General features: G+C 43.7%; 1 protein-coding gene across 2 annotated transcripts in view; it reads left to right on the top strand.

The window, feature by feature from the left end:
• Window positions 1-13,122: 13,122 nt before the first annotated feature.
• Window positions 13,123-16,747, top strand: part of CDK6 (cyclin dependent kinase 6) — a 259,745-nt gene continuing 256,120 nt past the window's right edge. The window contains exons 1-2 of one of the 2 annotated variants that reach the window (XM_039255424.1): window positions 13,123-13,228; window positions 16,119-16,728. In XM_039255424.1, the coding sequence (XP_039111355.1) occupies window positions 16,496-16,728 (233 nt within the window). In that variant the 5' untranslated portion in view covers window positions 13,123-13,228; window positions 16,119-16,495. Of the gene's footprint in view, window positions 13,229-15,896; window positions 16,007-16,118; window positions 16,729-16,747 lie in introns of those variants that run through there. The other variant, XM_039255425.1, reaches the window with a different exon arrangement.

Here is a 16,747-nt window from a genome sequence, read left to right as displayed (position 1 = left end):
CTTTCTGACAACTTCAAAATTCATGCTGGGGACCCACCAGTTACCTCAGCTGTAGAGGTTCATGATCTTGTTCCCTGCAGTCCTCCAACTCCACCCTACTTCAGTCATGCATCAGCAAGATCATTCCCTGAATTTATCCATTACAAGCACTATTTCTTTTTGATAAACAGCCCCCCATGTGCCACTGAACTCCTCCCCCTTCCCAACCTTCTCCCTGCTTTCTGCTCACTGAGGTCAATAAACACTCAATCCGTCATAGTTTAATAGATCCAGAAGCCCTCTTCTCAGCCCATTATTGCCCTCCCCACTGAGGCCCCTGTCATATCCTTGTGACCCACCATGTCGGTGGGCAAACCTGTGTCATACATGCTGTCCAGTTTTCTGTGCATGCCCAAGAGCGTTGCTGGAGAAAAGCTGGGATAACTCTGGCTCACTGCAACACACTCGTGCTGGCTTCCACTGCGCCACAGTGACAACAACAGTCCCCTGATTCAGTGCTGGGAACATTCTCTTCCATAGCCCTGCACACGTAATTCTCCCTCATGTACCTCAAAATCTCATATGTGTCATTCATAGCAGACTTCCTGAAGCAATTGAATGTAACAGGTCTCATATCCCCTCCACATCTCAAAATACACCTGTCTCTTCATTTAACTTCCCTCAATTTCCATCTGCTTTAAAGGCACTTTTAACACCATTTATCTAACATCAAATTCTCTATTTTTAACCTCAAGTTCTCTCCAGAAGTCCGATGTCATATTACAACTTTTTACCTGAGAGACACCTGGGTGGCACAGTCGTTAAGCGTCCAACTCTTGATCTCGGCTCAGGTCATGATCTCATGGTTCGTGGGTTTGAGCCCCACATAGGGATCTGCGCTGATGGTGCAGAGACTGCCTGGGATTCTGTTTCTCCTTCTCTCTGTTCCTCTGCCACTTGTGCTCACTCTCTCTCTCTCTCTCAAAATAAATAAACTTAAAAAAAATAAAAAAAACAAAAAAGCTTTTTTGAAATTATTATTACACTATATGTTAACTAACTTGAATTTAAATAAAATTTAAAAATCAAAATAAGTAAATAAAACTTTTTATAACATGTCCCCATGCTGAGTACTGAGCTGGCCTTTGGTAGGCACTCAATAGATATTTATTGAATGAATGAGTAAATTGATAAATCTACACCTGGATGTTTTACCTCCAATTTGACTCTAGGTAAGTGGCATTAACTGGAGAAGCAAAGGATCATCAAAGAAGAAAACTGCTTTCAGCTTCTTCCACTCCAGCTGTTGTTATTACTTTCAACTCTAGTCTTTAGTGCTCTATTGATTTTTCAACAGAGGTTCTTTTCTTTCTTTCTTCTTCTTCTTCTTTTTTTTTTTTTTTTTTTGGAAGTAATTGTAACATGGAACCAGGCCCACATATGATTACTCTAATGAAATAAAAACAACTTGATTGCACGCTCAGTGTTTTAAAGGGCAACAGTTAAATGTATATTACTTAAGTGCACAGTATACATAAAGTAACCTACTTATAAAATCAAAGGAGCATAACATCACCCCAAAACGATGCTGATCACTAACATTCTTCTGCTACATTCAAATTCTTATAGCCTGATGATTACTCTTTTTGTGTTCTTCAAATGTATAGTATCTTTATGATGTTATAAAAAGATAGTCACCCACCACATCGTTCTCTATGTTTTCCTACATGCTGTTTCTATTATGTAGGCTATTTTAAATTTCTTATGATCTTGTTAAAAATATGTGTTTATAAATTGTAAATTCTGTTTTTCTGGTTTCTTCAGCTATGATTTTTTCCCCTCTAATATGGACAGATTCCAGAAAACCCAGAAACAGTATCTAACAAGATCAGAGCAGAGGAAGGAGAGGAATGGCAAATAAACATTTTCCAGTGTCGGGTTAGGAAGATATTCGATCTTTCAATGTGCTCAACAAATGGGTTTAATAATGCACATTTCAGTATAAAACAGTTCACAACAGAAATATTTGCTACTCAGCCCATTTATCCTGGGAATTACACAACATGGACCATTTTCAATAACTCTTTTCATTATAATGATTTCCTCCTGCTCAAGCAACAGAGATGTGCAAACCATTTTGGTCTAGAAATGTAATATGTCCAGATACAAATGTATTAAAGAAAAATTAGAATATAGTCATTTTCATCACTTTGGTTCAATGTTATATTGTCTTTCTCAAGGTACTTTTAGCCTTCTAAACTCTCCAACTAGAATATAAACCTTCTTTTTATTCAAAATCCATACAAGACAACTTGACAAAACAGATTTATATAAAAGTGATGGTAAACTATTGGTAGACCAAAACAAGAGATGAAGACACATAGACACATTTTTAGAAGACCAGTTGGCTTCTCTTAATTTTGTAAGTTAAGGATCTTGAAGTACCTTTTGAATCATAAAAAATAACCTCATGTTTGTTATAATGTTGACTCATGCAAATAGCTATTGATTGATTGATTGATTGATTGATTTTGAGAGAGACTGAGGAGAGAGAGAGAGAATGAATTCCAAGCAAGCCCAACACGGGGCTCCATCTCACAACTGTGAGATCATGACCTGAGCTGAAATCAAGAGTCAGGCACTTAACCAACTGAGCCACCCAGGCGCCTCTGTAATTTTATATTTAAATGTCAATCCATATATATTATATAGATAGTAACTTTTACTTAATAAGACCATTGAATTACGGAAAACCTCTTTGAACATTCTGAATGAGTGGAAGTCTAACATATCCATGTAATCATTCATTCATTTATTCAGCAAACAGGTGTTGAAAGCATATGGTGTGTATAGCACAACAGTAGAAACTAGTTCACCAGTTTAACAGTAAGACAGAGAATTAAGATATACTTCTATATCACTGTAATTTACAGTACAGTACTCCCCCCCTCCCCTCCCTTATCCACCAGGGATACGTTCCAGGATGCCCAGTGTGTGCCTGAAACTGTAGATAGAACCAAGCCCCGTATATACTGGTTTTTCTTATCTATACCTATGATAAAGTTCAATTTATAAAGTAGGCACAGTAAGAGATTAACAATAATAAGTCCTACCAAAATAGAACAATAATAACAATATATTGTAATAAGAGTTATGTGAATATGGTCTCTCTCTGTGTCTCTCTCAAATATTTTATTGTATGTACTCCCCCCCTTTTTTTTTGTAATGATGTGCGATGATAAAATGCCTGGATGACCTAGCCTCAGGCTACTATTGGCCTTCTGATGATTGGTCAGAGGGGGATCATGCACTTCCAGACAACGCTTGACCACAGGTAACTGAAACTGTGGAACGTGAAACCACACATAAAGGGGTCTACTGTAATAATTGCCACAAAAGATATGCTATAAAAGTTTACAAGACTATTGAGATTTGTGAAATATATATATATATATATACATATATATATTTTTACTGAGCTGACAACTTCGTGCTTACAATTTTATGTTTTACAAAGCTCCCTGAATGACAACCACATAAAGCACTGCACTCACTCATTGCGTTATTCTTTCAGCCTTTGTGTACTCTGACTTTTTGGCCACGTTTGTCTAGTACTTGGAAAGCAAGAAGTCAGGGAGCAGGGACTGTTTCATTACTCAGGTATTGTGAGGAAGGCACTAAGCTGAGCACTCGTCCCAAACATTAAAAATGTAAATAGCAGACATGGCCCCTTTGGTCAAGGAGTTCCTAATCTAATAGGACAAAGAGGAAAAAATACACATTTGCACTGAGCATGTCTTTCATTCCTTCCTACATTCTCACCATCATTGGAATTGAACTTTATTAGGCATCAAAGTAACCACATTATTTCATCCATGCCCCCTAGGAGCAGCAAGCAATACAATTGGTTATGGTCGATTTTATGGTTAGCCTGTGATTGTTGATAAGACAAGTCAGTGTTTTCTAAAGCACTGGATGTTGCTGGTATAACCCACACATGGGTTAAAAGGGCTGAGATGGCATTTCTGATCAACTTGAGCAGCAAACACTCAAATCTCTAAAGCAGAGGCTGCTTGAAAGAGCAAAATTCTACCCAGGAAGTGAGAGCCTGAAAGATGTGCTTCTGGGGACTTTTCCTGGTGACATGACAGGTCCTTTCCCTCCTGTGAATGAGAGCAGAAACAACAGAATGGAGGAGAGGACAGACAGCTAATGCAGAACAGACTGCAATGTATGAGACAGGAAGTATAGGAGAAAGTAAGAAAAGGCAAGATTTATGAGAAGAAAGGGAGGGAAGAGGGGGGAGGGAGAGAGGAAGGAAGGAAGGAGGGAGGGAAGGAAGGATGAATGTAGGGAAGGAGGAATAGAGGGAGGGGGAAGGAAGGAAGAATGGGAGGAAGGAAGGAGAGAAGAAAGGAAAGAGAGAGGGAGCGAGGGAGGGGAAAAGTAGGAAGGCAGAAGACTGAGCGTATAACACTAGTAGCAAGCGATCCAAGGGTGTGGCGGCTGTACCGATTGAACACAGAGTACTGTGCAGTAAATCCTGGGCCAGGTGCCCAGGAACAAGGACAGTAAAACTCTAAGAAGTGACAGCTGTTTTATCAGGAGGAATATTAGTAATAATCATAGCTAACTGTGTACTTTCTATGAGCCAATTCTGTAAGTGTTTTACATGGATTAACTCTTGAAATCCTCGGGACGACCCTAGAGGCAGGAGTCTTAACCCAGATAAAGAAACCTGAGTTTCACAGAGGTTAAGTAACTTTACCTGAGGACACAAACAGCTAAATGGCAGGACCTGGATTTGAATCAACAAAGCCTGGCTCCTGTGATGCAATTCTTAAGCATCGGGCTACCCTTCACTGGCTCTCACAGGGCGTGCAAGACCCTGGAGTCGTAATATGGAAGGGAAAAAGCATGATGGATTGAGACCTGAATCTGGTCACCTCTGGCTTCCAAATTTCCTCCCACTCTTTATGTGAGGATAAACAAGTATTTTAAACAAAATTCACATTTGTTACATACACATTCCAGTGTAAGACACACATTCCAGTATAATTTCAGTTAACTGAATATACTGACTTTATAGTTGTAATACTTTTAGATAACATTTAATCTGTGGTGTGTTGAATCAAATTATCCTTAAGTAACATTTTTGTGATCAATCCCAACTGAAGCCCCTAGCAGAATATTGGTTTCATGTAAAATACATAAATTCAGAAGGATTGCACTGAAGTATGTATTATAGTTATTCTTCATTAATAAATGGTCAGCTAGCCAACAACGGGCTAGTCGTGAGCTTGGGTAAGAGGAGAGCTCATTTATTCATTCATTTGACAAATATTTATTGCCCACTATGGGTGCCAAAGAATTATTTTAATGATACAAGAGAAAATAAAGCAAAGTTTGAGCTCTTCTGTAGATTATATACTGGAGGTGAGGGGAGACTGACACTAAACAAATAAGCAAAGAAGCCTATAGTGTGTCAGAGGTGATAAGTGCTAAGGAAGAGAAACAAAGTGAAATAAGATAGATAGAGATTGGAGTAGACGCCAGTTCATATAGGGTGGTCAGAGAATGTCACTCTGATGACTTTTGAGTGAGACCTGAAGGAAGTGAGGAAGACAGCCATGCTTATATGTGGGTGAAGAGCATATCAACCAAAATAACCCAGCAAATGCAAACCTCAGAGGCATGAATGTACTTGGTAGGTTTGAGGAACACTAAGGAGGCCAGTATAGCTGCTGCAGAGGAAGCAAAGGGCAGAGTGATGAGAAAAATCCAGAACAAAGGTGGTGCCGGGCAAGACTAAGATTTTATTCTGAGAGGAATTGGATGACACTGGTGAGTCTGACACTAGCGAAGAGTGATATGAACTGTGGACATAGACCTTGAAAGTCAAAAAAAAAAAATGGAAGAAAAAGGAAAAAGAAAAAAGTGAGATAGACCCCCTTGCATGCCTCTAGGGAGAGAGTATTGGGTAGGAAATACAAGGTCATCTAAGAACAAATGAACTTCTGCTGAGCTCAAAAGGCAAGGTTGACAGGTAGAGAAGAAATTGATAGGGTGACAAACAGCTCTTAAATCAAAAAAAGTAGGGGCCAGGCACTGTGGAAGAGTGATCAGTGGGGGAACTCTTGCAGGGAAGTAACAGAGTGCATGGCTTTTAAGACAAATGTCAGCAAAAATGGGTCACACCGGAACAGTGGGGATGAAGAACAGAGAGCTACGTGGAAGGAAAAGGGTGAGGAAGAGGAGGGGAACAGACGAAGAAGGTTGAGCAGTACTGGGATAAGGTCTGAGGTGAGACTGTGCAGTCTCTTCTCCATCTGTCACATACCCAGAGACTGTTGTGGTTTTGTCAAAGCCTAATATGTTTGGTGTGTACTGTTTCTGGGGTTGTTCCTCCTGCAATGAGTAGATGTTTCAAACCAGCTAAGAAAAGAAAATCGTGTTCGTCAAAGGGTTACCTGTCTTTAAAAAGAGAATAGGAAGTGTGATTTCATGAAAGGGATATTGGTTGTGTACTAATATTAGTTAAAGGTCTGTTAAATGAAAAATGCACAAAGTAGACAATGAATTCTCACCCCAGTTTATCATAGGAGATAATTGTATCCCTACTTTATGGGTGAGGGAAAGTGGGGATCTGAAAGTTTAGGAACTTACTCCAAGGCCACATTGCGGCCAGACTTCTAATCCAGGACCATCTGGTTCCAACTGTGTAAATGTCCCTGCACATCTAGGGAAGACCTTCAAGCTAACCATGCATGTGGACCAATGTAGTAGAAAACAGGAGCACAGAGGCAACAGCCTGCTCTTCTGCACACGTTTTAATAACAGCTTTAGATCAGCAATTCTCTGGATTTCTGATGCTGCTAGAACTCCTCAGATTCAAGGCGTACTGCCTTTTACCCTCCCGATCTACACCCCGCCCCCCCGCCCATTTCCCACTGCCTCCCAGGAGGCTGGCTGCCACTCACATTTTCAGTGGTTTAGAGATATGTCACATCTCCTAAGTTATGCTTCATGATATCTTCGAAGAATTGCTGTGATTAGTGAAGACTTCTAATCTTTAGTATCCCGGGTCTGTGAGTACTACTGTAATTTACTTATCGCATTTTATTAATGAGAGTTATTTAACTTAATCCATCACATTTAGTTTTAGCCCAGTAATTAAAACCTGGCTCGTCTCTCCTCATCTAGTGAATTTTTCTAATGTTTTTCCAGAGGTCTTCATTTCTATTCAGTCTTGAAAATCCAGAGACTTATGTCAGAGAGCCCCAATACATTTCACATTTGAAATACAGACCCCTCTCTGGGTTGCTAACATCAGAGTCCCATCCACTGGCACTATTTTTGTTTAGGGGATTTATAAGAATGGATGTAGAATGATGGTGCCAGACTATAGCATTTTCAAGCTGTAGCAGCAGCTATACAAATCATTGAGTCTAATCATCGTTTTTATTGACAAAGACCTTAAGATCTCAAGACTCAGTGTGTTGCCCAAGGTCACACAGGTAGTTCACGGCCAACTCAGATTAAAGTTCAGGTCTTCTGAACCACAGACCCTCAACTTCAATTACTCTTCCGGATCTTCTCTTGCAAAAGTACAACTTTCTGTTGCCTCTCTCCAAACTGTTTTCCTACCATCTTCCTTAATGATTAGCAAACCCACTTAATAGTCATAGATACTGAAGGTCAGAAAGGTTATGTGACTGGTAACTGGGGCTACAGTGAGCATTGCTGTGAGGAAGAACTAGGAATAAAACACAGGCTCTTGACTTAGAAATCAAGGATTCTCTCCTTTCAAATACACTCACATAGATATTAAAGATATTACTCAATAAAATTAGCAATCTTTCTCAGTTCTGGGCTATATAGTTTCTAATTCACCTCATAATTTAGTACTTGCTCTTTTTAAAGAAAAATCGTTTAATTCAAATTTTCAGGGGGAGGAAATGCATAAAATTACCTAAGTATTTTTTGTAGGCACGATTTTAGAATTTGTCAGTCAAATTTAGAAATTTATCTGAACACATTTTCTTTCAGACAAAAATGTTTTCAGTGACTAAGATCTTCAACGCAGGAGAAAACAACGAATCCACAAAGAGTAACAGGATGACCTGGTTCTTTCCTATTTAAGCAAAGTGGAACACTGTCCTCAACTTTTCGGATCTTAATTCTACTTATGCCACAATGTTCCAGTCTGTGCCTGCTTGATTCCTTAATACTTGTGTAGAGAGACAAGGACCATTGCTGCGTTCACTGACCACCTACTATGGCCAATGGCACAGCCATTCGCAGTTCCTTGCCAAGAGGAACAAGGATGGTAGACTCGCTTGGGGAGCTCAGGACGGTGGAAAGCAGAGCATCAAGCTTGTAAGGAGGTAGAAAGCAGATGGCCTCAAGGAGTCAGAGCCAAGAGGGATGTCGTTCCCCTGCGGGGATCTCCCAGGTTTTAAGAGCTGGGCCTTAAAATGATGATAGGATTTAGAGAAGAGGGATTAAAGGAAGGCAACTGCAGGTAGAAGAGACTGGTTCTGAAATCCTGACATCCCTATCCCTAAACTTTGCTGAGATTATATAAAAATTTATTATACTATATCTCCCTAAAGGGAGTAGGAAGAAGTAGTCCTAGAGAAGAGGGATTAAGGGTATAAAGCCAACTTTCCCATTGACTAATACTTATTGGACATAAAATACTTGCCAGTTACTGTCCTAGGCATTGAGGGCACTATGATATGAATAACAGAACAAATTTATAACAGTTTAAAAATCGGACTCTTGCTTCAATTTCTGATAAAATGTTTGATACACAGAGCTATGCTATTATTCACTTTTTTCTAGAAATTCAAAGAACCCTGCAAAGAATGCCATTCTCTATTATTTTTAGGAAAAATCCATAATGAGACAATGTAGAAGAGTTACATGAATATGGACACATACATTACACGATCTCATTTAATAAGATGGATTTCAGTGCATAATAGGACAGATACAGAATGTCATTCATCCGAAAAGAATTAGATTGCAAGGACACTCCATACTCAGAGCCCTGAGGCTACATCTCTTGGCCCCGGGACCTCAGCTTGTACATCCTTCACTTGCCCTTGGTGGTCAGGCCATTCACAGAAGTTTCTCTCAGGTGCCCAAAGAGAAGCTTCTCCCTGTCCTTCTACCTCCCAGATCCCACTTTATCCGGATTTAGCCCCACTGTGTTGTACCCTCACTGCTTCATCTGAATGGTCTACCTAAAGCATGTATGCACCTTTTAGCTTAACCAAAGGCAGCTATGCCAACACAATTGTTAGGCCATGTGTGCAGCTGAGATGCAAATATTACCTTAGAAAAGAGATGATAGAAGTTAGTGAAAACTGTAGGATGCTCTAAATCGAAAAAAATGTAAGTATTTCAGTGTGATTTCACCATCTTTTATAAGGGTATTTCTACAGTTATTTTACTGATTACTCAGGATACTAATATAGATGATGAAAGGATCTTAAAAACATGTTGCGAACATGTCACAACAATATACCAAGAACATAGAGGTATTCACACACACATGCATAAACACACACACATTAAGGAAACAGAAGATATGAGTGTCTATCAAAAGGGAAAAAAAGAAAATATGACAATTATACAAACATGAACATAGTGCTGACATGTTGCACGGGGATAATTATAGAGCAGTAGAACTCACGAAAACGGAAAGTTCCAAAAAATAATAATGTCTGGATTTTTCTTCTTAAATTTATAAGCTACTACCTATTATATTTTTTCCCTCATGACAAATTTCAAAATCTTTGCAAGTTTCACTGCTTAAATGCAGTACATTAGATCACATCACATGCAACAACAAAAAGAGAAAAACAACAGGTCATTTCCGAATCAACTAGAAGTAATTTATTTAGAAGATTGAATTAAAAAGTCATTTAAAATTCAGAATTTTACAATCGAAAAAAGTTGGTGGTACAATTGAGTTTTCCTAGGATATTTAGTAAATTTTCAGTATTTTAAGGGAAAACCTAAGAAAACCTCTTGAAAATGCCTGGGGAAGAAGGAATGCATTAAAATGGATTGCATTATATTATACTATGTCTGTTAAAATTATGATTTTTCACAGTAATTACTCAACAAAGATAACATTTACATACACATATAAATCAAGTTAAAGATGAGGGCAACTGATCTTAAAGTTATTAAACCAGAAAAGTTTTTTTTTATCAAAACAATAAACAGGAGATCTTTATAGACAAAAAGTATACAATTACATGAACCTCCAATTAAAATTATTGTGTAGTGGATTATAGCAAAACATTATTTCTGAGTTTCTGGAAAATATATTTTATAAATTCAAATAGCCAATATAAATCAGAGATGATTTAAAATTAGATGTACATTATAAAGTTACTAATTTTAAATAAATTACTCATTCCTTAAACAAGACTACAAATTATAGACCCGAATTTTACATTTTACTTTTATATTAGGGAAAACAAAAATTTACAGGTATCTGGTATAAAATGTTCACACAGAATGCATCTCTTATGTGACACTAAGAAAACTTTCAGTATAAGCTACAAGATCATATTTGAAGATAAATCCATGACTTCTAATTTTTAAACACCTGTAAGATGATTTACAACTTTCAGATATCAGATACGTGGCATGCAAATCATTATTCTTGAATGCTAGGCATTCATTCATAAAAGACTCCTAAACAAAGGGTAGGAATTTGGTTCACAGTGTAAAAACTTTCCACAAATTTTGTTATGATAACCTATTACCCACAGAGGAAGTTATCCATAAACAAAAACAATCTGGTATTTACTAATTTTACACAATCCATTGTAAAACTTCCTGGTCTGAGGCTTTAACCAACTGGGACTTCATGGGAACCATAACCAGAGAGAGTGAACAATAAGTTAACAATATCAGAGAAAGCAGATGACATAAAGAGAGTTAACACTCAGTATATATAATTAAATAAAGTTTCTTTCTTTCTTTATTATTTTTGTTTTTGTTTTTTACTTGGTACAAGTGATCTAGTAATCTAAATCATGAATTACAAATCCATCTATGATTGTTGTCAAATTCAGAAATTAAAAATGCAACCCAGTGTAGAAAAGACATTTTTCTGTTAATTAAAAAAATATTTATGGCTTACTATTTTTCAAACAAATTATTTATCCAAATAAATTATTGCAATCATTTGCTAATTTCTATGACTATTTATTGACAATTATTTCAAAATTACATAAATGTGTTAATTACCAACAAGTAAATCTTGTTTTAAAATCATTGATAAGTTGTAGCACTTATAAAAATGGAAGAGTCTCATTTGTATCTCAGATTTAAAGTCTAATTAGTGAGTTGTAGTGACCTAATATTTTATATAAATACAAAATCTAACAACTGGATTCTTAGGTCTATAAGGTATAGGAGGTTATAGATATCTTTACAAATTTTCTTCAGAAATTGAATTCATTTTGGAAGATCTAATCCTAAGCACAAAATGTATTTTATGAATTATCTTAAGCATAAGAAACACAAATATCCACTTTATCATTCAAGAAAAAAATATTAAAAGGAACTGCAAAATATTTGCTAATGGAAATGCAACAATTTTTATTTATCTAACCTGTTACTTCACACTGTAGTATAGAATGAGTTTTATAAAGGCAAAATTTTGATCTACTCTGAAATTAGCAACATGGTTTAATTTAAAAAGTCACAAGATTTATAGAAGTAATATCTCCAATTCAAACAGTGCTTTTGCTGGGTTTAAATTTTTCCAGAGAGCACTGAAATAAATAAATATATTTTTAAGCTTTACTTTAAGATATTTAAAAGTTTCAAGTATGCTACAGATACAGACTTTAGAGAACACTGAATTCCTTTAAAAAAAAACAGCTATTTCTTTCTTTCTTTTTCTTTTTGGTTTTACTCCATTGTAGGAAGTCTTAAAGACTTTTTTTGTTGTTGTTGTCCAAAATCTCATTTTCACCTGCAATAATTGTATTCAGGTTTTCTCAGCAGGTAAAGTATACATTCTTACAAGGTTTCAAATCTCAGAATTCCAATAATGCATTTAAACTGAGAACCCACTGAATCACGTTCTCTCTTCTTTGTGTGTGTGTTGTGTGTGTGTGTGTGTAAATGTGTGTCTATTACCTTGCAGTTCTATTATTTGTATTAAACTTTAGTCTTTCTAGCTCCCTAGAAATACCTTAGTGAACCCTCAGCAATTGCTAACCACTTAATAATTGTGAGCCCGCCAGCCCCTTCAAGTAGATCGTTAACCACAGAGTGCCTGACAATTTCCAAATCATATCCTCTGTCCAAAAGGAAGAGATAGGGCTTTGTGAGGCCGAAAGGAAGCGAAGGAAAACAAAACAAATGTTGCTCATGCTGAAAGTGAAAAGTGCTTGGACAGATTAGTATTTTCTTTTCTGCAAGGCGCCCTGCCAGACTTTTTTTTTTTTTTTTTTTTAGATAGAGAAGAGTTATTTTTTTGGTTCGATTTTTCAATTTCTTGGAAAGTGTTGGTATTTACCATCCCCAACGGCCCCTCATAATTATGGTTGGTTGTTTTCTGTTTTTTCCATCTGTCCACATCACAGAATGCTGATCCCCCCCTTCACTCTGTCAAAACTCCAACTCTGGGCGACCGTGGGTTTGGAAACTCCGCGGACTCCTGACGATACATCCCACTCTCCCTCTCACGCCTCTCATTTCAGTTGCAAGATCCCCCACTCCAGTTGCAGCGAAAGCCGGAAATTTTCATTTAACTACGCCCCCCCTCTTCGCCCCCCACTCGGAGCCGAGACCGGGGAGCTGAGAGGCTCAGAGCACAGCCGGGTCTCAGCCGCCTACCCTTCTCTCCGGAAGGCTTTAATTTGCACACTTGCTTGCCACTGCGCGGCGAGCCCCTAACCCAGCCGCCCGGTGGGTCTTCAGCAGAGGCAGCCTCCGGGGGCCCCGCCCCCGCTCGCGCTCCTTCCCCGGCTGCGGCCCCGAGCCCCGGCCGGAGCCCCGCGGCCCGGGTTCGCCCCCAGCGAGCGGCACGGGCGACGCCCTCAGCTGTCCCTCCGCCCTCCGCCGCTGTGCCCACCCCTACGCAGTGGAGTGCTGGTGTCTCCTTCCTCCTGACGGGTTACCTGCTTGGCGCCGCCGCGGACACGTGCGGACGTCCGACAGACACTCGCAGCCCCCTCGGGAAGCCCGACGCTGCAAGGCCCCTCAGGTGAGGGGCCGTTCGTTGGGTTGGGTGGGCTGCTGGGTGGGGGGTCCCCAGGGGAGATTTGGGAGCTTGGCCGGGGTCGGAAGCCAGGGTGTGGGTGGGGGTGACTGTGGTGGGTGTGTGTGTGTGTGTGTGTGTCTTCGAGATCGGCTTTAGTTAACCCCTTACGAGCCGAGGCAGACTAGGTACAGAGACCAGTTTTGGGGAGCAAGAGGAGTCCCTCCTAATCTGAGGACATCGTCGAGAGAGGGACATCCTACCCGAGGGACACCCCCAACACTAAGATCCTGTGCCTGCTCCCACATAGCCTTAAGCACAATCACCCACACGCTCAGCCAGCTTCTTAAAGCGGAATATCAACTCCACTCAGACACTCACTGAATCATCCACACTTAAGGGTTTAAAACGCACTGCCTCTGGGGACTCCATGCGGGACAATGTGTTTCCGTCCCCCATATTCATTTCCCCACGAAAGCTCTCTCTCCAGCTCGCGGAGGTGTGGGTGTGGCCTCCACCTTCCTCACGACGAGATCAATGTTAACGCAGGCTTCTTGCGGGCAGCCCCCGCGGGGGCGTTACGCACCCTGAGTGGAGTGCACGCAGGCGGCCGGGGCACAGACTCGGAGCCCCAGAAGCACGCACGTTTGCTTTGGTTTCCCGGTTTGCTTTTATAATTTAAAATATCCGAGTTAAAACGCACACCCCGCGGCGAGCAGCTCCAGGCCCTGCAGTGCGCCCGGCAGTGTGCACGTGGGGCGCATCTGCGTGTGCGCACACGCGGGAGTCGTGGTCCCAGCGCGGCCTCTCGTCGCTGCGCCGGTGGCGACCCTTGCGGTGCTTGGCAGGCTTCGGGAGAGGCACATGGAGGATTTCATTGAGTGTGAAGACAGAGAGCAGAGACAGAAAGCAGAGGGAGGCGGCTGCAGCCTTTGTAGTCGCGGAGGAATGCGGAAATGTTGAAGCACTATGTCAAACTTTTTTGAAATGGGGTCAAGTCACATTCAGCCAGCGTGGGAAAGCAACAACAACAACAAAAAAAAGTGGAGGAGAGGGGGGGAAAAGGCACTGTTGCTCCCGTTTCTCTCCGCCGGAGCCGACCGTCCGGGGAGCGGGGGTGGGCGGGGGGGGGGTGAGCCTGGGCGGGCGGTGCGGGGCCGGGCGGGGGCAGCGGGCGCAGCTCTCTGCGGGGGTGGGACGTCGGCGACGCAGCCTTCGCGGCTGAGCCTCCCGCTGGACTGGGGCGGGGAGGGGGATGCGGGAGGGGCGGGCTGCGCTGCCGGCGGCGGCTCTTCGGCTACCTGTGTGGCCCTCTGCCTGGCCCAGACCCCTGTGCAGGCCCTGGGCGGGAGGGGGGTGGGGTGGGGTGGGGGTGGGGGCTCGTTCCTTGGCTCCCCCAGGATTCGGCTTCACTTTTTAAGGACGGTTTCGCATGGAGTGAGTGTGAGGGACTCTGCCCTCGCTATGGTCCCTTCTGCCCGCACACCGTGGGGATCGCGCCATTTGTTTCTTTAATTCCTGGCAGAAGGCGAACCAGCCAGAGGTTGCGGGGCAGGTAATTCCGAGGCGTCCCGGGAATTCCGGACACGCGGCCGGCGTGGCGAATGTCCCGCCGAGGCCGCGGCGGCCGTGGGCTGGAGGCTTCCTGGGTCCCGGATTGCAACTGAATGGGGAGGGGAAGTGTGCCCCCGCTGTACCCCCCCTCCCCGCACTTTGTTGTGCGGAGGGCTGGCGGGGGAGGGGGGGGGCGTTTGGCCTCTGATAAGACAAGGCCTTAAGCCGAAAGAGGAATGGAGTAGCTTTCTCTGCTACTTCAGAGACGATCCAGGGAATGGGAAAAGGTTCGGGAGTCCTGGCCCCCAGAACGCAGCCCCTTCTCTCTCACCCCCGAGGCTTGGCATTTACACCCCCCTACCCCCAGCCTTTTTAAGAGGAGTTTGAGTTTTGTTGAAGTTGAAATTAGTCGAAAATTCCAGGGCGAGTCACGGTTATGCTACCTTCCCCCGAAGTTATTATTTAAGGAGGTGACAAGCTGAAGTGCGGCGAATACCCTATTCTCCTAACCCTTATGGTCCCGTGGGCTACTCCCCCCTCAAGGGCCCCATCGTCCCTCCACTCCCGAGTAGCGGGAGTCCCAGCCCTCCCCGACCCCTTGGGTTTCCACCAGGGAGGTCCTCCGAGTCGGAGAAAGAATTCCGTTTCCAATCCAGACTCCTTTACCCCAAAAAGACCATTTGTGTGTACAAGTCGTTTTTAAATGTCTCCTCGTCGAAAAACTGAAAGTAGAAAGAAAGGAAGCAATTTCCGAGCAGATGTCTGACCAACCCTTCTCGCACACTCCCAGCATCGGGTTACAGGGTCCTGGGAGCCCCCACCCATATTCTGCAGTCCCACACGGGTGGACCCACACAGTCACTCCACAGCAGCTCGGGCACGACCCCTGAAAGCTCCTCGGCACCCCGGGAGCCCCTTTCCCTGCACGTCCAGGCCCGGAGAGGCGGGGTGGGTAGCAGTGCAATACAATGATGTAGGGATAAATATTAAGCCGTGACTTTGACGTGCCCGGCACCTCCCCTCCCCCGCGCTCCCGGCACACTCTGGGCTGCTCGGCACGCCCCCTCCCGTCCACTGCGTCCCGCGCCGCGCGCTCATCCCCGAGGGGCCCCTGCAACCTCTCCGCGCGAAGACGGCTCCGGCTCTGCAGGGAAAGAAAAGTAACTTCGCTTTTCTCAGAGGAACCAGGAAGGATTAAGCAGCCTGGGAGAGGGCAGGAGCGCACAGAGGGTAGCGCTGGGGGCTTTCATGAAGGAGGAGGAGGGGAGTCTGCGGGGACCCGGAGGAAGGCGCTTGGGATGTCTGATTGCACTTTTTCTTGTCCTCCCGTCTCTTCTTTTAGGTGGCATGATCGTGGACTGAGACGCGCTGGGGCAGAGACTATGTGATCGCCTCGGTGTCTGTGCAGAGGACTGCGCTTCGGGGAGGGAAGAGGAGGGATCGCCTCAGTCAGTCGTTGGCGACTCGGCAGGCGGAGTTTCGCGGCGGCACCGGGGTTGCGCCCGCCCGCGGGGAGGTCGCTCCATCCAGCCCCAGCAGCCGCGAGAGCCGGAGCGCCGGAGCGCAGGAGTCGCCGGGGGTGAGGGAGAGCGAGACCGAGCTCCGGGGCGCGAGGGAGCGGGCCGGGGAGTCCGGGAGCGGGAGAGCGGCGGCCGAGAGCGAGCCGAGCGCGCCCCCCGCCCGTCCCAGCGGCGCCGCGCCGGGCGGTGTCCAGACGGCATGGAGAAGGACGGCCTGAGCCGCGCGGACCAGCAGTACGAATGCGTGGCGGAGATCGGGGAGGGCGCCTATGGGAAGGTGTTCAAGGCCCGGGACCTGAAGAACGGAGGCCGGTTCGTGGCGCTGAAGCGCGTGCGGGTGCAGACAGGCGAGGAGGGCATGCCGCTCTCCACCATCCGCGAGGTGGCGGTGCTGAGGCACCTGGAGACCTTCGAGCACCCCAACGTGGTCAGGTGAGCGGGGGAGCGGCGC

The sequence above is a fragment of the Hyaena hyaena genome, unplaced genomic scaffold (genome assembly GCF_003009895.1).
Source record: "Hyaena hyaena isolate Hyena2069 unplaced genomic scaffold, ASM300989v1 scaffold_528, whole genome shotgun sequence".
NCBI classification, from domain to species: domain Eukaryota; kingdom Metazoa; phylum Chordata; class Mammalia; order Carnivora; family Hyaenidae; genus Hyaena; species Hyaena hyaena.
Note: the sequence above shows the minus strand (reverse complement) of the source record. Positions and strands in the feature narration are given on the sequence as shown.